The sequence below is a fragment of the Syngnathus typhle genome, linkage group LG15 (genome assembly GCF_033458585.1).
Source record: "Syngnathus typhle isolate RoL2023-S1 ecotype Sweden linkage group LG15, RoL_Styp_1.0, whole genome shotgun sequence".
NCBI classification, from domain to species: domain Eukaryota; kingdom Metazoa; phylum Chordata; class Actinopteri; order Syngnathiformes; family Syngnathidae; genus Syngnathus; species Syngnathus typhle.
This window is the reverse complement of record NC_083752.1, coordinates 3,762,648-3,790,627: the sequence shown is the minus strand read 5'-3', so window position 1 is coordinate 3,790,627 and position 27,980 is coordinate 3,762,648. Positions and strand designations below refer to the sequence as shown.

The window sequence follows — 27,980 nt, the reverse complement described above, 5'->3', positions numbered from 1 at the left end:
GAAAGATACAGAAATTGGGTTTCCATTGCTAGTGTTGCTTTTAATTGACAAATGGCAAGGAAAATAGCTGCGATTGAATGTATGGTATGCATATGATTTCAACAATAGCGAGCGCCTCTCAGCACTATGTTGAAAGAGTTGTGTCAACATCAGAGTGGGGAAAGGAGGTTTCTTTATGAGGGCCCAAGAGTTTAGGGTGCGGTTCCGTTATAACACACTCACACGGGCCTCTTTCTTTAGAAAGTTAAAAGTCCACATACATGACCGAGCTTGCAGAAGGTCAACCGTTAGGTAAGATTTCAACGCTCTTTAAGTGTCTTGACAAGTGCTGTGTGTCTTTGTTGGAAAAGTTGCTTTTATATTTTCAACGTTGTTTACAAAGTTTCATTTAGGACGATTTTGCTGAAATTCATGTGTCCGACTTCTAATGTGCTTATTCCGATTTCCATCTCGATGTTTGCATGCTTGAAAATTAATTTTGATAGCTGTCGCTTTTGATTTCTAATATCCTGTTTATGATTCATGATATTGAAAAATGATTGCTGGTTGCAATTGTGGCCAATACAGAAAGCCTTTCTCGTGTGTTTCCTGTTCCTACTCACTCACTGAAGAACCACGGGTGAGCTTGCAGGACTGATTCAAACCTCCAAATTAAACAAATGATGCCATTTAGATAAGACATCGTAGATCCTCCTCGCCGGGGAAATATAATTGTAAAGGCGGAGCCATATTGAGCAACAATAACAGTAATGGCGAGAAAGAAGCTTTTACATCAGTAGATGGGAAGGAAGTGGAAAAGGAAGCGATGATCCAAAATGGAATCCAAAAGCAACACTGAAGCTCGGCCATCATTTAGTTGGCAGGCGTCCGTTCTGGGACATTTCATAAACACGCGTTTAAAAACAAAAAATTAGCGGGAGCCATCCCTCCCTCTTGAGCTCAAAAGTGTCATCATCCATCCTGTCATCTCGCCAATCTCTCTTCATTCCCAAGAGGATGGACGAATTCCAAAGTGCACACATCCTGTCATTGGTTTGCTGCTAGCAAAAAAAAAGGAAGGCACTATTTTCAGGGCGTTTCCAAAACTCGCCAAAGTTGTCCTGGTTAAAATTTATGCACAGTAGGAGTCCCCCAAAAAGAAAAAAAAGAAAAATGGTCTTAGTAGCAGGAGGCCCTGAGTTATTGCTTTTGTCTGTTATGGCGAGTCATCAATCTTTAACGTCATACTTGGGTCACACGCAAATCCTATTTGTCACCATTTAGCTCTAAAACTTGTTAGCAATCAGACAACCACGTTCATGAAACATTTGTCTCGGCCTACCGATGTTCATACGACATTCGTAGCAAAATTCGAAGCAGCTCGAGAGGATTCCTAAACGTCGATGCATATGCAGCCCGTCCTTGAACATGGCGCAAAAGGAGACGCAAAACACGGCAGCCTTGAAGCGGTTAGACTCTGATGAGGTTTTTGAAGTGTGACCAAGCTTGTGTTTATTTCAATTTCTCTTGCAATCAGAGCAAATAAACATTCGCCAGGGGTCCCCCAAAGACAACTCGAAGGCACTTGGCACCAACAAACCGCCAATTTCTTATCATTTGCACATGTTTTTCTCTCAATAGAATACAGCTTTCTTCTAGTCACATGACCACTTTTTCGAAAACCCAAAAGCTGAACACAAAATGGCAAAGTGAGCGACCAAAGCCGGCGACACTAACGAGGAAAGTCTGTTTGCCACGTCATCAAAAGGGAACGCTCGCGTGCGCTCGCGTGCGCTAGCTTGTGCTAGCGTGCGCCGCGAGCTCAGCGGACAAGAATGGGGATGATGGACAAGTAGGTTTGTCGTTTGCGGCCTTTGCACACAATCATGTTATCGCTCAAACGGGATCTGACATGCAGCACTTTGTGTTGCCATTTCAACAAATGCTGTCGTGGCAACGCTAATAGACATCTGAGCTCAATATGTATACATATGAGAGAAGAGAGGAAGTCTACAGTAAAAAATGATTCCATTCAGCTTCAAATTTGGTTGCAATGAGACAAAATCTCCCCAAAAAGGTTTGTCTCGACAGAATCGCGGAAATGGCAAAAAGTGTTCCTGAGACTTTTTGTGGCTCTACTCATGATGGACATACCTACCAAATTTAAAACTGGCTACGGGGGCAGAACTTAAAAAATCGCAATCTCACCATTTGGGGTTATAGTGCCCCCTGGTGGCACGGAATGGATTGTGCAGCATGCTAACATGATTCCACGTGGACAAATTACTTAAGGTCAAATAAGGGAAGGTAATAAATTTCGACATTTTGGCTGACATGGTGAGAATATCGACCTACAGAAATCCCCAACCGAAAGGATGTATAAATAAAACGCGACAGTATTGTGTTTGTAAAGTGATGTCATCCAACCTTCCTCCAACAAGTTAGGAAAGGGTCCGTAAACCCCCTGGAAGTTACCGTAAAGAAGCAATACTATCCGTAACTTCTATTTGCCAAGATGAGATCCAATAAAAGTCCAATTCTTCCATGTTTCACTCAAACAGTTTAGATTCCGGTCACGTCAGAATCGGGCCAAAAATAGCATACAGTGCTTTGCTTCTCCAAACAAGCGCGTGGAAATGAAAAATGTTTCTGTCATCACCTTGAAGGAGGCTTGCCATGGCCATGGCAACCAAAGCATTACATGTATATCATAATATCCACTATTAAAAAGGGCGGATGGGCCAGCTCAAAACCAAAAGCAAATCTAACATTTTATGGCTGGAAAAATGCTTTTTAGAAGAAGTTAGTGTGGGTGTGAGCTGCCATCTAAGAAGAGCCCCCCCCCTCACTGTCAACTGATCTGCCGCCGCGTGCGAGGGTGGATTCATTTGCAACCGTCAACCTCGGGCCGCTGCGCCGAAGCTGAACGAGCTCGCCAACATGCTCATACAGATCACATCTGGAAGATGACATCACCGCTCTAATGCCAGATGATTCCATTTGCAGACATTTGGCTGCCCGGGGCAGAGCGACTGACCCCCGAGGAATCTGGCCGAGACTGTCGTTCAGACAATGTATACATTGTGACACAAGCAAAACCTAAATGGATGACTTCACTTTTTTTTTCAGGCAGGGTTCCACTAAGCTACTCGGCTAGACTCCCGTTCGGCAACATGGGGGCGTTTGGCAAGCGTCCAGCTTCTGTTGTAATGTGGACTGTCGAGGGACTGGGGAAAAGCGATTGAGAGAATCAGGCCCAGGTAGCAGGAAAGGAGGCCGGATCTGGTCTGGATCAATGTCAGGCCGACGTGCGTTGGCGAGCTCATTTGAACTCCTGCCATGTTCGCGGAGGAATTTGGCAACAATATCCAGACGGGCAGCAATGAACATGGCGTCCGTCGAGTGTGTCATAAACAGCAGCGCGGAGCCTTTGGACTGTTTGCGTTGAGGCCACACAGCATCAAAAAAGAAAAAATAATGAGGTTGTTAAAAATGGCGGGGTGACTGACTCACTGTGCACATTGATTTTCCTCGTGAGTTCAGGGCACACAAAAGCACCGCCTTTTTTTCATTGCACACAAGTCACAATGGACGGGCTTGCATAACACACGTGCACACGCCGAGTGACTTTGCTCTTTTGTTGTGAACGCTGCCAACACGGCGGGCGATTGTGAGCGTTTTCTTCCATTTGTAAACGTAAGTCAACCAGTTGAGCGTTTTTTGTTGACTCGGCTGTCGTGTTTGACACGCTGACATCATCCGCGCAGTTATTTGGCGAGCGCCAACCTGCTCGTCGACAACGGAAAAAAGGCGGCGAGGAATACGCCGACGCACGACCGACGCGCCTTCATTCTGAGCTCTGACAAACTCGGTGCTCCCGTCGACCTTTGGCCCTATGGAGGATCCCACTGCTGTGGCCCCGCCCCGGAGCTATCGTTAGAGCTAACGCTAAGCCCCGGCTTTTTGTTTTGAATTTTGGTGGGCATGTCAAGCATGACAGAATGCACAAAAAAAAAGTTTGGTTGAAACCAGATTCTCTCCTGAAAAAATAGAAAAAGAAATAAAACACAACCCACTTTTTCCTTCCCGTGGCTGGATTCTATCCTATCTAAACCGGGCTGAAAAAACTTTTTTTCAGACTAATGCGGCCGACCCGGTTGGCCGCGTCCGAGATTTAAAGCCATTTGCCGCCGGCGCCGCCGCACTGCGCCGATGATAAAGCGTGTGACGGGAAGTAGGAAACAGCTGCAAAACACAAAAGGGAGCAGTTTCCCATATCACAAGCAACAACAGGACTTTTTTTTCCATTTCAATTGGTCATTAAAAATGTACAGTGAAGTTAGTGAAGGAATTCAAACGCAGTCTGTAGTTCATAAAATATAAAATACAAGCATGACGATTTACTAAAAAAAAAAAAAAATCAAAATATTAACAAGAATACACTTTTTTTTAACAGCACACAAAACGATTTATTGTCACGACCACCCGCCAGTGCTAACAAAAGCGAGCGCTCTGCTTTCAGGCCCCGGGGCGCATTCCGGAGCCTTCCTCGCTCACCAGATCCCAAAACAACGAAACGGGGAAATAACACAGGAGCGTAGTATTTGCGTAAACAAACTTGAGAACAACAGGTCTGACCAACTCTGTAACTGAATGGAAGGGCTCTGATTTCGTGCATGTTTGAGATATTTCAGGCTTTTTTGGACTTGCGACCTGAAGCCGCTGGGCCGACCATGTGACCGCCGCCGTTATCTTGGTAGTTCACCTGCAACTCCAGTTTCAAGTCCAACATTTAGACGACAACACGCTGCCGGCAGTTTCTGTAGCTGCTGAGGATCAACACCATGGGTATGTTCAATTTTTGTATTTTGACGGCAACAAGGCAACAATGTGACCCCAAGAATTATTTGGACCAGATTCAAAATGACTATATAGTATAGAGGGTAGGTCTTTTGTTCAGAGTTCAGACAAATAGAAAAATATATATTTCTTTTTTATTGTCTTTTAATCATTTCTTTTTTAATTTTTTAAGTATTATTTTTTATTTTTTTATAACAATAAAATAAAACAAATAAAAAAAAATATTTCTTTTGTATTAATTTTTAATTTATTATTATTTTATAGATTATTATTTTTTTTTTTATTGTGTTTTAGGATCCTCGCCACTCGCATTTATTCTGCTGGCCTTATTAGCGTCATGGGGGGGTCCGCCCGGGTGTGACGGGGGCAACGTCTTGGTGTTCCCGGTGGACGGCAGCCACTGGATCAACATGAAGGTTCTTCTGGAGGAGCTCCACCAGCGGGGACATCAGCTGACGGTCATCAGAGCCGCCAACAGCGTCTACGTGGCGCAAAGCTCGCCGCTCTACACTGCCGTCACCATCGACGTGGCGGGAACATGGCAGGAATTTTTCGAATTTATGGAGGAGCTCATTACGGTAACATCCTGCTTGTGCGTGTGTGTGTGTGTTAAATTGCTCCATAAGTAACACAGGTCATGCAAAAAGCCCGAAACAATTTAATTTTTCAAACTTAGTGGAGTAGGTAGTGGAGTCAGGGAAACGGCAACTTACCCTAAAGACAAAAGAGAGGTCACAAGTGCATCATGCCAACTTCACTTCCTGGAAGATGTTTGAGAAGCACTCAATAACGGGACGACCGATTGGCTGCTAATTTCAGTAGTGCAAGCTTTGCTCTGGTTGGCTGATGCAGCCAGCAATGTCATTGCCCCAAATTTGACAGTTTAAAAATGTTTCAAACTATTTGTCAAAAAGTAAAGTAGACAATGTCAGATTGATGTCAAACCTTCTTCTTCTTCTCCCAGAACCTCCGACAAGGACGCACCATGCACCGCGAGTTCGCCAACTTCATCTACAAGGCCCACTCGACATGGGGAGACGCAATCTCAGAGTTCCTGGATGATGAGAGGCGAGTTCAGAGTTTAAGAGACTCCCGCTTCGACCTGGTCCTGACCGACCCGGCCATCGCTCCCGGCGTGATTCTGGCCAAGTATTTGGATCTTCCTCTGGTGCTCAACGTACGCTGGATCCAAGCCGGCGAGGGCCACATGGCCATGGCCCCGTCGCCCCTCTCCTACGTCCCCATGCCGGGATCAGGCTTGACGGATAAGATGAACTTCCTCCAGAGGGTAAAGAACGTCTTTTTCTACGTCATGATCACCCTCCAGCAGAAAATCCTGATCGACCCCATCTACAGCGCCATCTGCAGGAAGCACTTCCCGGGCGGCTGCGATATCAACTCGCTCCTCCGGCAGGCTGACGTTTGGCTCTTCCGCACCGATTTTGTCTTTGACTTCCCCCGGCCCACCATGCCCAACGTGGTCTACATCGGGGGCTTCCAGTGCCGGGACGCCCGCCCGCTGCCTGCGCACCTGGAGGACTTTGTCCAGAGCGCCGGCGAGCACGGAGTGATCATAATGAGTCTCGGCAGCCTGGTCAACGCTATGCCCGAGCGCGACGCTGAGGAACTCGCCGCCGTCTTTGCCAGGTTGCCGCAGAAGGTGATGCAATCGTAGTGAGAAAAATTTTAAACGGTACCTTACGAGCAAACGAATCCCATCGACAACACTTTGTCTTTCACGTTTAGGTGATTTGGCGTCACAAGGGTCCTCGGCCATCCACGCTGGGCAACAACACCCTGGTGGTGGAGTGGATGCCCCAAAAGGATCTTCTGGGCCATCCGCAGACCAAAGTCTTTGTGGCCCACGGGGGCACCAACGGACTCCAGGAGGCCATCTTCTATGGCGTCCCCGTGCTGGGCATCCCGCTCTTCTTTGACCAGTTCGACAACCTGGTGCGCTTGGAGCAGAGAGGAGCCGCCAAGATCCTGGAGCTGGGTGACCTTAGCCAAGGCTTTGAGGCCAGCCTCAAGGAGGTTCTGAGCCACGACAGCTACCGGCGCAACATACGGAAGCTGTCTGAACTGCACCGGGATCAGCCTATGAGGCCCATGGATCGTGCAGTCTTCTGGGTGGAGTATGTGATGCGCCACGAGGGGGCGCCGCATCTGCGTACGCAGGCCTACGAAATGCCTTGGTACGCTTACTACGGCGTGGACGTGGCCCTGCTGCTGGCGGCCATAGTGATTGCGCCGGTGTTGTCTGCCGTGGTTCTCGCCAGGTTCTTCTGTTGCAAAAAGACGAGAAAGAACAAAGCAAAACGACAATAGCAATCGACAACCAACCCTGAAACCTGAAAGCTAACATTCGTTGTTTTGCTCAACATCGAGCTTTTTCCAAGACGATCTCAAGGTTCCACTGGACTTATTGAATTAGAAAACGGCAAAGTTGATTTGGACTTCAGTATTTGTCATGAAAGACAATTTATGCTGATTTGCAATATTTCCTTTTGCTGTACACGTGAATGTCTACGACGGGCCAAAATTTTGCATGGAAAAATCTGCCAGTGGTCTGGCGGGGATGATGATGTCACTCGGGCTGGGAATACGGAGGAGACATTTTGTTGACTGCCTAAAATACATCCCTGTTCACAGTCAAACAAGATGGAGTCATCATCATCATCCCATTAGTGTTCTGCACATGTTTTATATTCGTGTTGCTTCCAAGGACATTTTGGTCACTACGACCAAACCCAATTCACAGAAATCCACACATTGATGGTCGCTTGCCAATAAATAGCATCGAAAACAAGGCCACACAACAAGTCCCTTGCAAAAAGAATAAATGATCATAGTACTAAAGCAAATTAATCTATTTCAAACTAGCATATGCTCAAATTGGACTTGCGTCAATTTTCCTTTCCTCTGATAAAACAGGTTTAAACATGACTTTGTAGAATGATTGCAAGCCATGAAGTTGGACCTGCGCATTTCTTATTGTACTACGTCATGGTTGACTTGACGAGTCCCAGCCCACATCGAGCACATGTGGCCTTTGTAGTTTCATCTGCAGCTAAATTTGCTAGCCGGATGTCAATGGACGCCGGCGGACAGACACGGAGGAGCGCAGAGTCGTCTGGCTGGATGGTCGTTAGGATCCGAGAGCGGGGAAACTTTTGTCTTGGGAGGCCACCTGGGAATGGTGCAGGGACAGGAAATGACACGTCGAGGCTTAATGAATTGCATCCTTGGTGGATCGGCTGGAAAACATCAAAGACCTTCTCGAATTGACAGCCGCCATGTTGCTAAAGACACCAAAGGACAACCTTCAGTTTCAAACTTGTTATCTTTAGTTCCGGCGTGGTTGAAAGATGAGAGTTGAAGTTCAAGCCTCATCCTGCATTGGGAACACGCCTCCTAATCCAACATTTGTCATTTGTTCCCTTGACGCCAGGCCAGGCGCTCTTGTGCTAACTTGAGACGAGCCCGAAGGCTAACAAGCACCACGGATCATTTCAAGGATTTCCGACGCACATACATGCGGATTGTTGTCAACGTTTTATGTTAAGATGTTTGCGTAAAAATCAAAGACAGTTTGGACTCCACGTATTTATTGACCTTGAGATAATTTACAGAATGAAATTAATTGTGGGGAACATTTCCGAAGCATCCATTGTGGTAAATGCAAGCACCATTGAAAGCATTGCAAGAATTCATACATGTCACAATCTTATTTTTTTTTTCCTCATTGGAAATATAAAAATAGAACCGAGATGAGTTTTTATGCGTCTCGCTTGATCCATCGGCGCTGGATTCTTTCTTCACTGGGGCGTGGCCTTGCGGTGACTCCTGACCAAGCGTGTCCTCCTCCTCCTCATACCGGCTGAAGACCACAGGAGGAACTCAATAACAAGTCCACATTGCGGTTGTCATTTCGTTTTGTTACCTGGAGCCTTCCTGGCGGCGCTGAACTTCCCGCCCGCTGCGACACGGACACAATCGTTATGACTCGCCACACGTTCTGACCTTCAGAGATTCCACAACTTGCCTTGGATGAGTTTGGTGATTCTCTCCGACTCCTGCTCAATCAGGTTAGGGTCGCTGTGGATGGTGGTGATCCTGGAGAAGTCCGGCCCTGTGCGAGTCGAGGAGTTAAAAACTCATCAAAACGCAACTGTCGATTTTCTTTCAATTTCAGACACACAATCAAGATTCCTGATGCTGTTTTGGAAAGGGAAGCGGAACCCTACCCTCGATGATATGCGGCTTGAACCCGGCGGGGAACATCGTTTCACCTTGGGAGGTTGGCGAGAATCAATCCATTAATTCACCTCGACAGACAGACAGATAGACAGAGCCTACCGCCTTCACCTCCACCATAGACAACAATAGACGGACAGATGGATGGATGGATGGACAGACAGACAAATGCCACCACCTCTGCCACCACCACCACCACCAAACAAAGAGGTGTAGACATACAGACACAGAAGCCTCATTGAATCTTTTGAATCTAGACCTGATCTACTATCAGGCCTGGTTGCCTCTCTTGACCACCTCTTAGGAATCAAAGGCTATCTTTGGGACTAAACCCTCCTCTCAAGACTTGAACCTTCACACTTGAGACGATCCTTTTCTCAGGACTTGAGACTAGAAGCTTTTCTTGGGACTTTCCTTAGAGACTATCACCTTCGATCCAAACTAGATCCTTGTCCAGAAAACAACACAGACTAGAGACTTGAGTTATGGCTGAAGGAAAACCTCTTTGGACAAGAGTCTTATCCAAGGACAAGAATCTTATCTTGGGACAATCGTATTCTCTTGGGACCGGGACCTTTTCGCTGCACTAGAACCTGATCTTGAGATTAGCGTCTTCTTTTGGGATTAAAAGAATCTTCTGTCAGGATTTGGGACTAGAAGTTCCTTTCAAAGCCAAATCTACAAATCAAGGAGAGGCTTTCATTTTGTGCACAGTTCAGTCGAACGGATGGCACTCAATGAGGCATCTAGTATGTTCTTGTCAGACATTCAAACGTCATGGTGCTGCATCCAGCTGCTCCCGTCAAAGAAAAACACTTTTGGCTCGAGCACAAGTCAGTCAGCGATTTACAACTTTGGCGGAACAACTTTACAGTTTCTTATTTATTGCTTTTCTCTCTCGTTGAACAACTTTACGAGCTGTCTGCCTTCAAGGAAGAACCAATAAAATACTTTTGTCATAAACAACAATTTAAAGTCTGGTCAATAAGTATAACATCCGTCTTTTCTGAGACAGCTCAGATGATTTGGAGTCTTCAACAAACCTGACAAGTCTTCATCTGAGTTCTTTTCGTAAACGTTCAAGACATTTCAGTCTTGAATGAATCTTTTTGCCAAGATTCAGTGCACACCATGTGAATGATGTCTGAGGAGCACCAAGGTAAGTTGGAACGATGATGACGACGGTTCTGTTAGACACTGAAAGAGCATCCTCAAAGGACGGGAAACTGACCTGCAATGGTCTCGCTTTCCGATGCGGCCTGTCCACCTAAAATTTCACAAGTCTTCGATTATCTGCCAGTGGAGGCCAAGCACAATTGGATAGACGGATGGACGTCTTACCGTCAATGACTCTGGTCAGCTTGGTTAAGCCGGGCTCACTGATCACTCGGGTTACCTTGGTAACGGTTGGCTGCTTCTCGACAACGCCGGTTACCTCGGTAATCACCGACTCGCCCCGCACCGCCACCCGGGTGACGTCGGGGTCGCTTTCGATGACCCGCGTTACCGTGGCGACCGAGGGTTCACCGTCCAGCCCCACCCGGGTGTGCGTCGGCTCCGTTTCAATGACCCGCGTTACCGTGGTGACCGAGGGTTTGCCGTCCACCACCACCCGGGTGTGCGTCGGCTCCGTTTCGATGACCCGCGTTACCGTGGTGACCGAGGGTTTGCCGTCCACCACCACCCGGGTGTGCGTCGGCTCCGTTTTGATGACCCGCGTTACCGTGGTGATGGAGGGTTGGCTTTCAACCACCTTGGTGATGGACGGTTGCTCTTCGATGACCCGGATCACTTCGGTTTCTTCGGGTACTGCGTATCAAAGAAGCGTTTGAACTCACCGATAAGATTTCAAATCAGACCGTACAGAGCTTTGGATTTGGAACAGGAGTCGGCTTTCAAGTCCAGGCGAGGCTTTCCAGACAGGATTTTAGATTTACACACACATCTCCCCTACTTGGCTCCCACTTGATCTCTTCCGTTACGCAATACACAGGGCAGAGGCGTACAACCGTCTGGGAGGAAGCTGACTGGCGAGCTGAACGGACAGCCTAATTGAGCTCACGAGCAAACGCCAACGTTGGATGATGAGAGGGAGCATGAATGTAATCGGAGTCTGGAGGCGTGGGAGGATTCCATCAATGAAGACATTTTGGATCGTCTCTCTTCATAACATAAATCTGACAGGGAGCCATTCAGGAAATTCGCTAATGCCCGAATGTCACTTTTGGGTGCACGCATTTTAACAAGACACTAAGAACGCCAGGAAGGGGGGGGGGGGGGGGGGAGTTTAGGTGCCTTCCAAGTCCAAAGAAATGGCTCACAAACCAATGCATCTGAGCACTCCTTTTATCCAAGCACTAAACTGAGCTGAAAGCAAACAAATGAGGAAGAGCACTTACCTTTCTGGGTGTACTCTGTGGTAGTGATGGTCCTCCCTGCAGGTAAACAAATAGCTTTAGCGTTAGCATCTTTGGCGGAGCATGCTACGGCACAGGAGTGAAAAACGACTTACTGACAAAGGTGAGCGGGATTTCCGAGTAAGAGAATCCTGACACGTACTATGGAGAAGATTTCATTTTGTATTAAAAAACATGTATCCTGATGTCTTTTTTTTTTTCCTACCCGAATCTTGATGTACTTGATAAGCTTCCTGAGGATGAACAGAAGGTCCTCGCGACCCACTGGAAGATCTGCAAGGGAAAATCTGGCATCAGTAGAGAGCGATATCTTCTTTTCTGAGGAGAGTCCCGACCTGCTGGATAGAGAAGGTTCTTCACCACGTGGATCACGCCGTTGGTGGCCATCAAGTCACTGTCAGGTACGTCCACCGAGTTGACATGAATGGAGTTGTTCACCTGCATCAACACACAGGAAGACTCTCAGCTAGCATTGGTCAGGAACTGTCAGATGCTCAAGCTAGTCTGTGTTTCAAATATTTCTTTTTGTGACAACGGTTCGAAACCTCACACGTGTTTAACATTGTCGTCGCATCGTGATTAAAATCTCCTGCTCTCTCTCACGCTTTGGTTGATGGTGAAAGCAGGCTTAACCACGGAACTTCCTGCAATCAGGAGGCCCGGCTGAGTCACACCGGGATCCGTTACCCCTCCTCCACACGGCTTTTGTAGCCCACGTTAGATGTGACCAGATAGCCGAAAGGAACGGGGAGCTCGTAATTACATCCGGACCGCCTCCGTAGTTCACGCCGGATGGAGCGAGGGACAACTTTGATTTGGAAAATGGACGCATGGACTTACAGACAAAACTTGGAGGTTCCTTCCCTGCAGCGTCTTCAGCAGATTGGTCACGCCCCCTTCCAGGCCGCCATTGATGAAGATGCCGCGGCTGATGTGGTAGAGCAGGATGGTCCTCAGCGCCGTCGGATCGCCTGCCGGAAGGCAAAGCCGTTTTGGGATTTGCCGAAAAACAGACACTTGGCGGGCGGCCCGGAGACGGACGTTTCAGCAGCGCCATGTCTTCTTGGCTCAGGTCCGCGAAGGCGTCGTCCGTCGGCGCGAAGACGGTAAACGAGCCGTCCTGCTTCAGCAGCTCGCTCAAGTCGGCCGTCTCTATCAGCGCCAGGAAAATTCTGCAAAGGGAAGGGCATGAAATGATGGATTCCTGCCAAAAATGCGTACACGTCTTTACTTGAAGCGTCCGTCGGCTTTGAGGATGTCGTAGGTGGTCTTCTCCGACGGTCTGATGATGGTCCTGATGAGGTGGAGGACCCCGTTGCTTCCTTGCTTGCTACCGCGAACCATGCAGGCGTTCTCGATGCACACCGCCTAAAACGCACCAGGCCATCCCAAGAAAGAAAATCCGGTTTTGACTAAGGTTTTGGAGAATTACTACTCGGAAAGATTGACTCCCGTGAGGTACGCCTGGACCCAAAAACGCTTACGAAAGCCCGCCTTAGATCACAGTGTTAGGTCTGCTGATCATTACGTTGATTGTAAGCAACGAGGAGGTAAAGCCAAACCAGATGATCCGAAGAGGGAGCAACACGGATCATCTGCTGCCAGACTTTGATTGAATTTGGCGCTAACTTGTGATCTCTTTGCTCATGCCCGACAACTCGGAACCCGGCGGGAGCTGACCGTGCGGTAAATGAAGACTCGTAGAAACTTTCCGGCCATCGTCTCCAGCAGCTGGCCGTTGTAGAGCTCGTTTAGCGTGACCTTCAGCTTCAAGACGTGGTTTTGCAGAAGGTACCTCAGCGCCGTCTGGTCGGTCGCCATCACCTCGTCTGACAAGATGGACAGGAAGCCGTGTCAAACTCAAAACGTTCACGCGTGTTCCAGGACGGACTCACTGGTGAAAGCTGAGTTGATTGGGGCGAGGAGCGTGTACTCCCTCTTGGGAGCCAAGGCGGCTGCTAAGCCCAGTTCTGAGACCATGTCACTGAAGGTACTCTGGCCTTTGTCCATCAGTTCCATCACATCCTTGGCTGAAAAACACGCAAGCAACACGGGCACCAACATCAGCTGGCGAGTTCTCCAGCTATTTCCAGCACCTGGTTGGCTCGTACGTTCTTACCCGAGTTTGGCATCAGAACCTGGTCAATGAGGTGGATGACGCCGTTGGTGGTGACGATGTCCTTCTTCAGCACCATCTTGATGCCGTTGACCGTCAGACTGTCGCCGTCGCAGCCCACCTCCACGCTGCTGCCCTCCTCGGTTTCGTACACCGAGCCCGCCACGATGGCTTCTGAACACTGGACGCTCTTCAGGAGGTGGTAGTTGACCAGAGCTGCCGGACAGCAAAGAAGTCGGGAAGGACTGTTTAACTGTTCAGCCTTCTCAATTTCAAACAATTAGAGTCGTTCGGCAGCAGCTCACGCTCAGAAGATACAAGCCATGATCCGAACAGACTTTTGTCCCGGCCCTTAAAAGTCTTTGAGGCACTTGTTCCGTGTTTACATTTGAAATGACATCAATAATTGTACAAGTAAGCAAAGGAAAAAGGCCTGCCAGGACAGAGTTGTTCGCGTCAAGGAAGCCAAGGCCACGTCCGAAGCCAAATGTGAGTGAATGTCCTCACGGAGGACGTGACTCACGGAGAACTCTGGCTCGGGTTTCTGGCCAACCGAGCGCCACGTGACTGCGTCGGAAGTCGTAAATATGTCCGCTTTACATGCTGAAGATCTTCACACATTCAAAAAAACAATGTTTTGCTTTGCAGAGTCAGATTTGGACTACAGATGGAGTCCAAATTGGACTTTTCAATTGTCACTCAAGAGCCCTGAACCCTCATTGGCTGCTACACATGACAATCAATGGAGATGTGACATCATACCTGCAATGACATCCTTGTCTGACATGAGGCGCTCCAGGTGGCCTGGTCCTAAGCGGTTGAAGGCGGCGTTGGTGGGGGCAAACAACGTGTAGTGTCCCGGCTGGTCCAGCTTGTCCATCATGCCCGAGGCCAACGCCACGGCCTGGTAGCACCGAGGTCACAGCAGTTTGGGAATTTGCATTACTTGGACTTTTTACATTTCAAAGATGTTTAGCATTAGCATGGGGTAAGAAAGTTAGCAAAAGAGCGCTCTTACGCTAAAGGACGAGAGCTCATCCTCCACGTCCAGAACGCCTTTGATGGTGTTGGTGACGCTGCTGATGACTCGGTCGATGACGTGCACCACGCCGTTGGTGGCCACCTGGTTGGCGTGGATGATCCTGGCGCAGTTGACCGTCACCACCTAGGTGTCGCCCAACGTTTTAACAATCCATGGCAATAGAGCGATGACGGGAACCTTGCCGATTGGCGACTCACCCCGTTGGCGTAGTGGTTGATGCGAAGCCCCAAGCGGTCGTGCATGGACGTGACGCTCATGCCGTCCTTCATGTCTTTGGTCAGCAGGCGCGTGCTGAGCATGTGGAAGCGCAAGCCGTTGTACAGCTCCTTGTTCACGTTGTTCACCAGCGCCGAACGCACGCTCTGGAACGGCGACAACGCTCTCAAAGTCTTGCGAGTCAACCAGTCGGACGAGGAGCTCTCGGCGAGCCTACTCACGGTGTCAAGCAGGTCCCAGGCGTCGTTGCTGGGCGCGAACATGGTGTAGGAGCCGCCGCCCTCCAGCTCCTCCCTCAGCTTGGAGATGTCAGCGTACTGCTGCGTCTCCGTGGCCTTCACTAGGCCCAGGGTGCCATACACGTGCTCAATGGGAGCCACTTTGGGAAACGGAGACAGTGATACTCGGAATCCATTTTTCTTCCAATTGTTGCAATAAGTCCACACCCACCTGCAGGACATCCTTTCATACCTTCCAGGCGCATGTAGCCTGGACAACACTCGTACACCACCATGCTGCAAGGGGGCGACACAGAGACACAAAATGGTTCTCAGGAAAATTAATAGAAATAAATTCATTCTAAACGCTGGACATTGCATTGTGGAGTCGTCTCTCAGAATTCCCACGCCCCAGAGCCGCCTCATAAAATGATTGTGTTTTTCACGCTGAGCTAATAGACAACAGTACTTCTTCGGAACAACTTTCTCTCGCCCGCGTGCACACACACACGCAGATATCTGTACACACAGCTGGACATCAGGAAGCCACGATGTCATCATCCGCTGACAGCCAAACAGATGTGCGCCACATGTGAACAAATTAAACACACATTTAGGACCCCCCCCCCTAAAAAAACTATTTTGAAATTATCTGGATTTGTCTATCATGACAGGTTGCGGAAAAAAAAAAAAATTCGTCAGGACTTGTGTCCCATATTGAACAGGACGTCGACCAGATTGGGGGAATACCAAAGCTTCAAAGTTTGATGAGCCTTTAGAGGATTTGCCAAGAAAATTTGGATGAATATTTGGAAAGTCCAGCTGCACAATTGGTTTGATTTTGGAATATGAAATTGGCGGGACGTGCCTGACTCGCAAAAAAAGTCTCAAGTGTCTGGCACCAGTTACGACCACCCCCAAAAAAGAAAAGCTCTCCCATAGCCTCATCAAGCAGCAATTTTCCTTTCCCTTCCTGCATTTACGCCAGAAGGCAACACTCAAGTCGCCGTCGCATTAGTGTTCTTTATTTATTGTTAGTTTGTCGACAAACGAACGCACGTGTTTGTCTTGAGGCGCTTTGCCGTTGCTGTAAATTGCTTCCATGCTTACCGCCGACGCTTGTTGAAAGAAGACTACAAAAACGAAACAACAAAACTGGCTTCCGCTTTATCCTCTCGTCGTAATCATTGTGTACTTTGATTAAATAAACAGCTGGCTTGGTAGTGGAGCAAAGTCAGCCATGCTGCACTGCACCAACCATTTTGGACCATTTCTTTTTTCTTATAGCCAACGACCGCAAAAAATAAATAAATGCAGGTGTACCTAATCTTGTGACCAGAATGTCACTGGATGTGTGTGTGTGTTAGGGGTGATGACACTTACGCCTTCTTGCCACAGATGGCGCCTTTGTACCAGTTCCTGCAGGTGCTGAAGTATTTCTTCTTGGTCCCCAGAACCTGCTGCAGGGCGCACACGTTGGGCCTGAGTGGTGAAAGCAGGAAAGGTGGAAGTTGATGAGTGATGGCATGGCCAGCAGACAGAAAGAATGTGCACACACGTCCAAAAGGAAGCGCACGCTCAAACGCTTCATTTTGTCTGATTGACGTCACGCAAAGTTTTATTTGACAGTAAAGTACAGGCTGCGTTTGTATTTGGACGCCCCGAGCGCACACGCACATGCACGCGCATGCAACCACAATAAAAAACACCTGTGAACATGTGTTCAAATAAATAAAATAAAAAATGTGAGTTGAGTCGAAAGGAAAAAAAATTTCCCTGAATACAAACGATTTTTTTCTCCTGATTTTTTTTGTCTGAAAAATCGAGGATTTGATCATCTTTAAAAGTTCTCAAAAATGATTTCCCACCTAACTACATAAGTTGTTCTTTAAACAATACAATTTCACAGAATTTGTCTGAAAAATGCACATTTTTTCTTTCTTTTTTCCTGAACACTTTTTGACTTTCTTGCCTTATTTTCTACATTTCCACGCAGAATTTTATGCTCCCACAGGAACATTTCTTACCCCTCGGCTCTGGCCCTGATGCGGCTGTGGCTGACGATCTTGTCGTAGGCCGACGCGTCCACGCCGGCCAGTGAGCACAGCGCCACCAGCAGGAAGGCGGTCGCCGTTGCAAGATGCATCCTTGGAGTCGTCATGACACGCACACGCGCTCTTCGAGCCTAAAACGGAACACGCTTGTTGAGATGTGTGCGCCACTGGGTCAGGCGCTTCTTTTATACCAACACACACACACACTGGGCTGAACCCCAGTCCCACCCATGTACCCCCCCCCCCCCCCCCCCCATCACCTCCCACCCAAACTAGTGACTCAGCTGAGGCGGGTGGTGGCCCCTCCTACCCCGGTTCACACCTCCATCACATCCTGGAGCAACCGGGACGCCCTCGCCTGTTGTCCACACTTCAAAAAGACAGACAACACATGTTTACAGATGTTATGATGTCATGATGCATTAGGGGCAAAGGAAGCAGTGCCCCGTGGAACTTAATGTCTTTCATACAGAAATCAGTAAAGGTCCATAAATGGGAGTCTAGATCTTGACTTTGAATTCTGCCTAGCAACAAGTGAGCCTACAATGCATGAGGGGCAGGGGGAAAAGTGCCCCGCAAGATGGAGCCCTTTCCAAATGGCAACGGTGAGGTCATTGGGAACAATAAATGAACTCATGCCGTCTCGAGGCCTCTTTTTGTGCACCTAATGAATTTTGCCAAGCAACAGGCAGATTCTGCATAATCTGTTACACTTTTATAAGCGGCATTCATCACTGTTAGTCTCCCAAGCACAATAAAGGGGAATCGATTTTTTAAATACATTTTGCGGCATCGTTAATTTAAATGAGAATTTTTGGAAGGTGCATAAATCAAATGAACGGTCTGCTTCAATGGCGTGGCCATCCTGCAATGACGTCTCCCTCTAGGGGGCAATATTTGTCAGTACAGGCGGGTTGGAAATCTGAGCTGAGAATTTGTTTTCCTAGGAATATTGACGTTCTCAGTGAAGTATGTAACTTTTTCAATTAGTTTTCTAGAAAATGTCTTTATGGTACGATAAGTGATTTCTTTTCTTCATAAAATACTTTTTTTGAGGAAAATATGCAACTTTAAAGCATTTTTTATATTGAACCATTACATTTATTCTTGTAATATGCTGTTGTATTCTCTCAAAAACACACATACATTTTCCGGACGTTTAAATGACTTTGAATCACAATTACATTTTAAATTAAATTACTCTTTGTCCTAAAAGACATTTTTATTTAAAATATACAACTTTCTTTCCACTCAAGTGTGACTCTATACTCGCTTTTTTCTGAAATTACAAAAACTATTCTTTTCTTCGAAATATTCAGTGTTTTTCCGGGAATGTCAGACTTTAATTCCCTCCACAATATAACTTTGTAATGACCCGCCCAAATTGCACTGTGATTGTATTCTTTCTTTTTAATACAAAATAAAATCCCCAGAAATAGTCTACTTTTTCCTGGAAAATAACTGACTTTATTTTTCAAAAATCTGACAATAAAATACACTATGGTGCAACATTACATTCTATCTTTCCTAAACAAGTGCCTTTTTTCTCCCTTGTGCAGCGCACCCGTGTTGTGTGTACTGTGATAAACTGCTTTTGTGTGTACTGTGATGAACAACTGTTTGTGTGTGTGTGTGTGTGTTTTTTTTAGTTCCCGCGTGAATTCAGGGCTATTTTTTTCTCAAGTTTCTATTCAAGACTCACCATTTGTAAAGACTCAAACGGTGAGAAGTCAGTGTGACTTGCTTTAATTGGTTTCGGAAAGGGCGCCCCTTGTGGTCAGTATCCAAAGCGAGGCCTCCCATCTTTTGGTTGCATAGAAACCAGCGATGGACCATAAGAATCGAGGAATTGAGGAAATCGATTCATCGGCGTAAAGTGCACAAAAAAAAGAGGCAAACCTTTTGGCTAACTGCTAACATGCTAACATAACAAAACACTTAAATGTCTCCCTGAGTCTCCAAGAAAATAGTTCTTGATTCCACCAAGCGCTTCGCTCAGTCTTGCCTACATTTAAATTTTTTTATTTATTTTTTTGCCTTGCCTTGCGTTGATTGGTCGGCTCACTTCCCAATCTCAAAAAAGACAAAATACCGACAAAAGATTTGTGCTACACTAATGAATGTTTTAGGCAACTCGCTTCAATAGTATATTGTTACCATTTTAGCTAACTACAGAAAGGCATTCGTTTACAGATTATTTAACAGTCCATCTTTGAAATATATTTGGATGGTCGCATTGGTTTTTAGGATAAAGTACCTGTGTGCCTGTCATTTTTTTAAGGGATAAAAAAACAAAATATGGACTTTTAAGCAGCAGAATGTTAGTGTAAGTGTTAATGTTTTGTTTGAGAGGCTTGTACAGCTAACAATACTTATCCTGAGATGAGCTGTGGATTTTTTTTCCCAAAAATATATGTATACCCACTCGTTTACATCCTAGCTAACAGCACTATTAATATTTTACTGATAAATAGTAGCTTACTTTGGAGTCCATTTTAAGGATTCAAATGACATGAACATTGCGATTGGGCCTCTTGCATAAAGTTAGCGTTTAAGCTAACAAGCAAACACTTGCTACACTTGGGATTTCATTGAACATGTGGCCGGGCGTAAATCTTTAGCCATTCATCTTTCATGTTTTCGTAAACAGAAAACCACGGGCCGCCCGTGTGAGACTGAACTGGACTGGACTGAGCTAGGGCAGTGGTTGGAAATCAACCGCCTCCGTGTCCTTGAGGCTCTTGTCAAAGGTCAACGAGCGTCGACTGGCGCATGCGTCAAAGTTCAGGCTGTGCTCTCGTCTTCCTGCACCGCCACGCTACAGACGTTGCCACTGACGTCCGGACCGCTTCCACCCGGTTTGTCCTCCTCCGACTCCTCCGATAGAGAATACATTTTCCTGGAAAGTTCTGTGGGCCCGACTTGACGAAGATCATACCCGTGGTGGCGGCAACCTCCGCCGAGGTGTCGTTTGTGGAACACGGCAAAGTCTCCGGCGTCACCGTTGAGGAGCCCGTTAGGGGCTTCAGGGATCCGGGCGGCAGACGCCACATGCTGGAGAAGTGAGGCGGCCATCTTGAACCGGCTGGCTTTGTTCTTAGGTGGGGTGCAAGTGGCTATCTTTAAGGAGGCGTTGGGGTAAGCCAGGGTGGACTCGGGTGGGCTGCCGGCGGTACCCTGTAGGACCGGTCGCCCCGACTTCATCATGCCCATCACCTCGTAGCGGAAGCTGGAGATGTCCTGCTTCAGCTCCTGCCACACAACACGCACTAATTTTCATGCTTTTGCACTACACTGGACACGAGGTCGTTGGAAAAATGTCGGCGCTCGCCTTAAAGTTGTCTTCGGTCAGACCTTCCTCCGTCTTGGCGTCTCGGATCATGGCGGCCACGTAGCGCTTCACCAGGTTCCTCACCACCTCCTGCGCGCGCGCCCATCAGAGAGGCCATCAGCACCTTTTCGCTCGTCTCCGTGGAAACGTCACGGCCCGTTAAGCGGGAGAGTAATGGCGAGCGACAAAGAAAAAGATGCACCCCCCGCCATGGAGGCGCACAAAAAGAACCGAGCTGCGCTATGACTCATCGTTAATGTCTTCCAGCAGCAGATGGAAATGCACAAATATAAGCATGCACATAAAAGGGGCGGAGCTTACCTGGTACTGATGGTTTATTCTCAGGTTCTCCGCAGCTCGTCTCTGCACAGGAGGCAAAGGCATTTCCTTGAGATAAGAGCTAACCTTCCTGGAAGGCCAACAAAGGAGAATCCATGCTCACCCCGAGTGTGCCGATGGTGTCCTGGCGGGCGTCGCCGTCGTCCGGGCAGACTCGTGCCTTGAGCCAGCGGGCCAGGTACCAGACAGACTTGGGACTGGGGATGATGTTGAAGGGAGGCGGCAGGGTGGCCCCCTCCTCAAGGTAGCTCATCCACAGCTTGCTGCGGGCAAACTTCCACTCGATGTCAGCGTGGTCCTAAGCGGGGACGTACGGTTACGGCACGGGTGGGCGGGAGAACTTTTAGCGGTTATGGTGATCCCTCACCGCGATGTGCTGGTAGGAGTTGTTCATCATGGCGATGAGCATGTTGAGCAGCACCACCAGGGAGATGATGTTGTACGTGCCGAACATGGTGGCGCCCACAAACTCGGTGAACTGGTGGTCGGCGTCCACGTTGGTCACGTACAAGCTGATCAGGCCGAAGATGGACCAGAAGAGAGACTGCAGGGTCTCAAAGAGCCTGCGGGAGATGTTTGAAGGGCGAAGCTGAGGTTAGGACGGTATCAGGTCCATGAAAATTGCTGAAGATTATAAAAGGGGCTGGAGCCACTGGACTTACGTGGAGAAGGCGTTGTTCTGCTCCACGCACCGGATGCCTTTACACTTGATCCTGTCGTCCGAGGCTTTGGTTTCGTAGTAGAAGTAAAGCTGGTTCAGTCCGTTGGCGAAAGCCAGCAAGACCTGCAAGGGGGAAGGTGACACCTTTTGCTATTCAACACGTCTCCAGAACCCCTCAAGCTACAGCGGCGCTACCAGGCAGTAGATGAAGAGGAACTTGAGGATGTCCAGTAGCATGCGGCCCAGCGAGATCTGCAGGGGTCCCAGGTGGGAGTTAGCCGTGAAGAGCGAGATAAGACGCAGGGAGCTGAAGATGTTGGCGATGGCGAACACCGCTTCGGCCACCAGCGTCGGATGCCACATCTCCCACAGGTTCCTCGGCTTACTGCCGCTGTACTGCAACGGCGAGACAGAGAACAAAGATGGGTAAGAAGGAGACCCGATGGCGGATGTTCAAGCGGTTACCTTGGTGTAGGCGACGATTTTGAGGGAGATGGTGGCCAGGTACAGAGAGTTCATGACAAAGTCCATCAGGTTCCACCAGTCGTGGACGTACTCCTGGAAACCTCCATCCCACATTTGCTTGATCTCGGCCCAGATGAAGCCTGCAAACAAGCGCAGCATGAGGTGAGCGCGTGGCATCGGGACGGCAGACTCACCCAGCACCCAGGGCAGGATCATCCACTCCACAGTGGTGGGCGCCGGGCCTTGGCGGTCCTGCTCGGTGGTGACGATGTGCTGCGAGGCCAGCAGCAGCAGGAAGAGGAAGGTCAGGTAGGAGGCCGTGTGACAGATGAATTTAATAAAAGGCTTGCGGATGAACAGCCCGTAGCGGCTCTTGGGGGCCGTGAGGTAGCACAGAGCGAACGCCGGGTACAGGAGTCCGATGAAGACGCACGTCAGGAACTTGCCGGCCCAGCGGCGCCGCCTCCAGCCCGGGAACTCGTCGTACCAGCGTGACGCTAACAGCTGCTGGCAATTGGGCTGCGCGACAAACTGAAAAGATCCCGACAGTGCTCGTTACTGACCCCTGCAGGATACGAAAGGAGCAAATCATTTTGGGAAAATGTCTTGCTCTTTACTGCCACCTATTGGACTGGAGTGGCTGGGCACAAGGTGATTTTTCGAAATATTTGTCCGTAAAATTGTTACAGTTGAACATGAGCCACCTGCAAAAGCCAGCTGCTTACTGCCCCCTACAGGGCTGACACGTCAAGATCGTTCAATTAAAAAAGTCAGACGGCCACGTTTCAGATCATGTTGGCCTTGGCAGATGTCTGAGTGATGAGGCGGAACACACACACACAGACACACACACACGCACACACACAATGTGAAGTCGAGCCACAAAGAGTCGACCCGCATCGTCGGGTGCCAACTCTGCAGCCCGGTTACCATGGCAACTACGGTTCCTAAATTGTGTGTGTGTTTGAGTGGAGTGACTCACATTTCTAGATGTACAAATGTCAACGAAACATAAAAGTGCAAAGCCAACCCCAATCGTGGCACAAAAAGGGATTTTGGATTAGATGGACCCATACGGCGAGGCGTTGGGGTCGTTCTCTTACATCGAAACACCACAAGGTTCTGTTCGGTTCGCTAATCGGCATAGCGGGCACCTCTTTCTGGTTGTACTTGATGGCCAACTTGAGTCTAGCCAGGTCTCCGTTGCCCTCTTCCTCCAGGAGGTTGACGTCATCTCTGTAGTTGAGGATCATTTCGAGTTCTCTGGAGCTTCTGGTTTGGTCCAACAGGTCTTTGGCAAACTCCTTACACTGCTGAGACAGCTCCTCGTATTCCGATTTGAACTCGTTCTCCACCTGCAACCCGTCAGCCCGGCACGCACCGTGTGAGCATCTGGATGTGAGTGGTGGCCTACATCAGCTCCTTGCGAGTCTTCTCATTTCGACTATCCATTGGATTAAGAGCAAACAAATGAGGCCAGAGGAATAAAAGAAGTGCTTTGTCGCTGACCTTGCTGAGCTCCTGCAGCTCCAAGCTGAGTCTGAAGGCGGTGAGGAAGGGGTCCTCGCTGGACAGTGCGATGAGGGAGGGGCTGGACAGCGCCTTGTAGATGTTGAGGCGCGAGCGCGAGTGCCGCAGGCTGTCCACGTCCGAGCTCGACACACACTCCACGCAGTTGCAGCGCACCTACACGCCCACATTCCAAATGGTTTCAAGTAGCCGCCCAGAAGCTAAATCAAGCGGAGACGTCGGCCTGGGACAAAAAGTGCTGACTTGGGCCCACCTCGTGCGGCTGCGGCATGGAAACGCCCTTCTGCACCAGAAGCTTGATGATCTCGTAGTTGTTGGTGTGCGCCGCCAGGATGATGGGCGTGATGTCGGGCGTGAAGTCCGAGAACTGCTTGTCCAATAGGATGGGAGGAACCTGCACAAGGGGACGCTTCATTAGGTACACAGTTCATTTACGAGAAGAATTATTTGAGGTATGACTTAAACATTTTTGTCATTGTTATATTTCAATAGTCCAATGCATAGGAAATGTGTATATTAGTACACCCAAGTACACACAAGTACACATTTTCATTAATGCCAGAGTCATCGGTCCTTGTTCTTTTTCTCCAGGCAGTTACTGATAAAAAAAATAAAAAAAGTCACGATGCTAACGTGAGCTGCATAAACAATCCAAATGCAACCCAAGCGTGACATAACGGAATGAAAAGCGCTCCATCCCCATGTTTCTTTTTTCCCCCTCCTGACCCAATTTAGTGTGGAAATGTTTGCCTTCCGATTAAATTTATGACAGCCGGCGGCGCTTTTAAAATGGAAAAATTGGCCCGCTACTGAGCACTTACCGCTCGGACAGATGACATTGGAAGTCAAACAGACACAAAACAAAAGTGCAGAAATTGTTTAGCGTGACTTGTTGCTAGGCAGATTTTCCATGATCACATTACTCCAACATAGTCACAAGTTTGAAAACAAAACTGCTGCACAAGGCGAAAACTTTTTTTTGTTAATGAACAAGCGGCTGAGGTAGCGAAACCCGTCAAAGCGAGTCCCCGATCCATTCCGAGTCCCAGTGTGTGTAAGTGTGTGTGTGTGTGAGGCCCAATCAACAAATTGGCTTGAAAGCTGGCTAATAAAGCAAAAGCATCCCAAGTGACAAACGATGGCGCCGACAGACAGACACAGACGTGGACCTAGCTCTGACGTTGCGTTTGCCGTTACGGCTGGCAGATCACAGAGCCGGCTTACGCTCTCTTTTGTCTCGCATTCTTTTTTTGTTTCCCTCCATTCCGTTCTGCACCGCAAAGAACATTGAACTCCCGCGGTGAGGCTTCCGCTGACGACGGAGGGATTAAGTCTCCCTTCGTCTCTTAATCGTTAAGAGATGGAGAAAGCGAGAGGGAAGGATTTTTGCCAATCACGTCATGAGCGATAAAACGTTTGACGGCGCTCACCTGCACGCCGCCGCTGGGCTTCTTGTGGTTGAGCAGCAGCTCGACGGCGCCCACCACCTCCTTGCGGATGGCGTGCAGCAGGGCGTCGCCCACGTAGACGCCAAAGCTCAGCAGCAGCTCGATGATCTCCAGGTTCTCGTTCTCGATGGCGATGAGCAGCGCCGTGCGGCCCAGCGGGTCGATGCAGTTGATGTTGATCTTGAAGTAGATCTCCGCCTCCTGCAAGAGCAAGCTGAGCGTGACTCAACCGCCACTTCCACCTGACCTGGGTGGGCTCACCTGCAGGGCCTGCTTGACGCTGGCATAGTCGCCCTTTTCCACGGCTCCCAGGTAGGCCTTCTCCAACGCCGACAGCGCCGACTCGGCCCGCACAATCCTCAGAGGGATGCGGTCGCGGTACGACGAGCTGTCCGACCGCCGGTAGTAGAGCTGGGACATGGCGCCCCGAGCTAAAGGATGCTAACAGACGCCGCCGGCCCGGTAGACGTCGTCTTGAAGCCAAAGGGAAAATGTTATTGGGATGACGGCATTAACGGTTGCTTGGCAACTGTTGCAACTGACACTTGACCAATCAATAAAAGTCTGTCCCTGCGATTAAAATAGCCCAGACATAAATAAAAAAAGAGAAGTTCGAAAAGTCTCGCTTGCTAATTTGCGGGACGATGACGGTGAGAAGCCATCGACACAAAACCTAAGTGTTGTCTCCTAAGCAATGAAATGCTAAGCTAATGACAATTAGCGACGGCAGTAACGACGTTAGCTTGAGCCGCAGGCCGGCGCCGATTGACGGGCGGGGCCGACGCTGTCCAGACATGAACACCATTAGTGTGCTAATTGATTGACAGCGGCTGCGGTTGCCTGGTAACAAAGATGCTCTCCAGCACTTTATTTTTGTTGCCCTCCCCCGGTGTCCTAACAAGGAAATGTCTCAGAGGGCGATAAACAGAATGAGCAATAAAATCACATAAACAACAAAGTCAAAAAAACATGACAGTGCATTGCAGCCGCCTTAAAAGGGAACAAAAGTCAACTGGATTTTTTTTTTAATGCTCCACTGAAGCTTGTATTTGAAACGGGTTCTGTCTCCATTTAAACAGATCTTAAAAACAAAAGACGCAGTACATCCACTTTTATGATTCTCAACATTGACCTTTAGTTTCCCCTGAGTGGGAAAATCTTTTACTTCCACGAACTAACTGCAACTATCAAGTGTGAAAAGGTTAAAATCAAAGTTGTTTTTTCTGGATGGGACTTTGCATGCCATAAAATAGGAATTGGAAATCGTCCCAAAATCAAAAACAATTGTCAAGAGATAAAAGTTCCGAAAACATAGCTGCTCGTTTTTCTAATTATTAGATGCTGGTCCATAGACACAAAAAATAAAGAGGTTTAATCTGGATTGGATCCAGATTTGGAAGGAAGGTAATAGGCAATGTAAACGGTACAATTTTGGATTCGACACTCGAGTAGCTATAGCAAAATGTACTTATGGGACACGCACGCTCACACACGCACGCGCAAATACGGCAGCGCAACACCAATATTACCGCAGTATCCGCATCGTTTGGTCCTGAAGCCTCCTTCTGGTTTAAAGGGCGAGTTGGCCAAATGATAGACCCTTTAGGGGGCTCCCCGCAGGGATTATGCAAACTCACTCATGCGCAGCGACAGCCGCTGCAGTGGCGCGGCGGGGAAGCCGACAAGTCATAAAAACGCCAATTCTTATTTGTCAAAGTTGCGCCCGTGCGCGCGCCCGTGCGTGCGTGTCACTTTATGCGCAATTTTTCTTTCAGCGTGAGAGTAAATTCAACATCATCCAAAGGGTGATGAGGAGGAAGAAGAAACAAAAAGCACCCACCTTGTCAATGTTGCACATGGGAACTTCGTGCGGGCAAGCGGAAATAGAGACGCTCTTTTTATTTCATTCTATCCACAGGAGGACGTGTTTGAACGCGGCATCTGTCACGCGCAAGCCCGTCTCCACCTCCTCTTTCTCTTCATCGGCGGCACCATCATCCCTGACGTCCTCGTGATCCTTGGACACTTGGAAGCGAGTCGCAACCGCCGCTGGACCGCCGCGCTCGAGCACGACTTGCTCGCTGATGACTTTGGATCGGGAGCGCAGTGGAGAGAGATCAACGAGGCGGAGAGAGAGAAAGAGAGAGAGAGAGAAAGAGAGAGACAGAGAGAGAGAGAGAGAGAGAGAAAGAGAGAGAGAAAGAGAGAGAGAAAGAGAGAGACGCAGTCCCCTCTTCAGCACCCTCAAAGTAGCGTCCGCGTGCACGCGCCCGCTCGCGGCTACCTGTTGGCAGGAAGAAGAAGATGATGATGGTGATGATGATGAAAACACTGCAAAAGACAATTTCAACAGTTCAAGAGGTGACAGTTGTGGGGAATGTGCGTGAAGTGTAAATGGTGACGATCCAATATCTACTGAAATGAAATAGATCAAAAAATACGCTGAGGGTGAGGAGGCGGAAAAAGTCATTTGCGAAGAGCGAGCCCCCGATGGCTGCTCGCAGTCAATCATACGCATGATAATCAATAGCCAATTACGGTCGGCTTGTGTATCAATAAATGGAATAAGGCAACACGAAGCTTTGCATAAGCGTGCGTTCTCGTGGGAGCCATTAGAATCCGCGCGTCTGTGTCTGGTAGAAGAAGAAAAAAAAACATGATTGATTCTAAAAATAGTCCCGGAGATAATTCTTCTGCCGTAAAAGGCGATTAATGGTGGCGGGTATTTAAACAAGATCCCTGCCAGAAGACATTTCATCAGCGCAACGTTGCTGCTTGACCCGCTTTGAAATGCGGAGGCGGCACCGGAGTGCGTCCAAAAGTTTATCTCTGACAGAAAGCGGCGTGACTTCCACGGAAAAGCGGCCGGCCGGTGATTACATTATGAATTGACACAGGAGGGGAGGGGCGAGTGCACGGAGACGCAAACTGTAACCATGACAACACTGACACAAGGAAACGAAACGTGACACAAAAGTTTCACCACGACAAAAGCTCCCGAAGAGTCAACATTGTCTTAAACGGGAGACTGAAAAGACAACAAACGG

General features: G+C 48.5%; 3 protein-coding genes across 9 annotated transcripts; 1 reads left to right on the top strand and 2 right to left on the bottom strand.

The window, feature by feature from the left end:
* The first annotated feature begins 150 nt into the window (after positions 1 to 150).
* Positions 151 to 10,065, top strand: LOC133167935 (UDP-glucuronosyltransferase 1-2-like). 7 transcript variants are annotated; one of them, XM_061299085.1, is made up of 6 exons: positions 151 to 291; positions 3,109 to 3,461; positions 4,502 to 4,827; positions 5,134 to 5,417; positions 5,804 to 6,499; positions 6,586 to 10,065. In XM_061299085.1, exons 3-6 carry the CDS (start codon positions 4,824 to 4,826, stop codon positions 7,165 to 7,167), a joined length of 1,566 nt encoding a protein of 521 aa, XP_061155069.1. In that variant the 5' UTR covers positions 151 to 291; positions 3,109 to 3,461; positions 4,502 to 4,823; the 3' UTR covers positions 7,168 to 10,065. The 7 variants fall into 7 exon arrangements, with proteins under 7 accessions (XP_061155069.1, XP_061155068.1, XP_061155072.1 ...); XM_061299088.1 differs by lacking the exon at positions 3,109 to 3,461 and adding an exon at positions 1,621 to 1,831 and having other exon boundaries at positions 169 to 291; XM_061299084.1 differs by lacking the exon at positions 3,109 to 3,461.
* Positions 8,431 to 17,342, bottom strand: LOC133167915 (periostin-like). Its single transcript, XM_061299038.1, has 23 exons — positions 17,133 to 17,342; positions 16,489 to 16,587; positions 15,338 to 15,402; positions 15,109 to 15,266; positions 14,869 to 15,033; positions 14,648 to 14,794; positions 14,392 to 14,533; positions 13,633 to 13,845; positions 13,409 to 13,543; positions 13,194 to 13,342; positions 12,745 to 12,881; positions 12,555 to 12,685; positions 12,354 to 12,484; positions 11,849 to 11,951; positions 11,719 to 11,786; positions 11,609 to 11,654; positions 11,496 to 11,531; positions 10,438 to 10,905; positions 10,328 to 10,363; positions 9,087 to 9,131; positions 8,885 to 8,971; positions 8,783 to 8,818; positions 8,431 to 8,719 (listed from the first exon to the last, which is right to left on the bottom strand). Exons 1-23 carry the CDS (start codon positions 17,264 to 17,266, stop codon positions 8,658 to 8,660), a joined length of 2,793 nt encoding a protein of 930 aa, XP_061155022.1. The 5' UTR covers positions 17,267 to 17,342; the 3' UTR covers positions 8,431 to 8,657.
* A 932-nt stretch (positions 17,343 to 18,274) lies between these two features.
* LOC133167916 (short transient receptor potential channel 4-like) lies at positions 18,275 to 27,927 on the bottom strand. The gene is made up of 15 exons (XM_061299040.1): positions 26,774 to 27,927; positions 25,195 to 25,406; positions 24,916 to 25,134; positions 23,739 to 23,879; positions 23,465 to 23,641; positions 23,110 to 23,310; positions 22,150 to 22,486; positions 21,956 to 22,095; positions 21,686 to 21,886; positions 21,492 to 21,613; positions 21,197 to 21,392; positions 20,933 to 21,127; positions 20,812 to 20,853; positions 20,491 to 20,580; positions 18,275 to 20,411 (listed from the first exon to the last, which is right to left on the bottom strand). The coding sequence occupies exons 2-15, from the start codon at positions 25,351 to 25,353 to the stop codon at positions 19,944 to 19,946; spliced, it is 2,688 nt and encodes an 895-aa protein (XP_061155024.1). The 5' UTR covers positions 25,354 to 25,406; positions 26,774 to 27,927; the 3' UTR covers positions 18,275 to 19,943.
* Positions 27,928 to 27,980: the final 53 nt, after the last annotated feature.

What these genes read in the sequence shown, in the direction of transcription:
- LOC133167935 (XM_061299084.1), top strand. An exon ending in TTATGGAGGAGCTCATTACG is followed by an intron (nt 5,418 to 5,803) that starts GTAACATCCTGC and finishes TTCTTCTCCCAG; the next exon opens with AACCTCCGACAAGGACGCAC. An exon ending in TTGCCAGGTTGCCGCAGAAG is followed by an intron (nt 6,500 to 6,585) that starts GTGATGCAATCG and finishes TTTCACGTTTAG; the next exon opens with GTGATTTGGCGTCACAAGGG.
- LOC133167915 (XM_061299038.1), bottom strand. Translation starts at nt 17,266, where the DNA reads ATGACGACTCCAAGGATGCATCTTGCAACGGCGACCGCCTTCCTGCTG. An exon ending in TATGAAAGGATGTCCTGCAG is followed by an intron (nt 15,267 to 15,337) that starts GTGGGTGTGGAC and finishes CGTTTCCCAAAG; the next exon opens with TGGCTCCCATTGAGCACGTG. An exon ending in CGCCGCCAGGAAGGCTCCAG is followed by an intron (nt 8,720 to 8,782) that starts GTAACAAAACGA and finishes TGTGGTCTTCAG; the next exon opens with CCGGTATGAGGAGGAGGAGG.
- LOC133167916 (XM_061299040.1), bottom strand. Translation starts at nt 25,353, where the DNA reads ATGTCCCAGCTCTACTACCGGCGGTCGGACAGCTCGTCGTACCGCGAC. An exon ending in AGCCCAGCGGCGGCGTGCAG is followed by an intron (nt 23,880 to 24,915) that starts GTGAGCGCCGTC and finishes CCCCTTGTGCAG; the next exon opens with GTTCCTCCCATCCTATTGGA. An exon ending in GAATAAACCATCAGTACCAG is followed by an intron (nt 20,581 to 20,811) that starts GTAAGCTCCGCC and finishes GCGCGCGCGCAG; the next exon opens with GAGGTGGTGAGGAACCTGGT.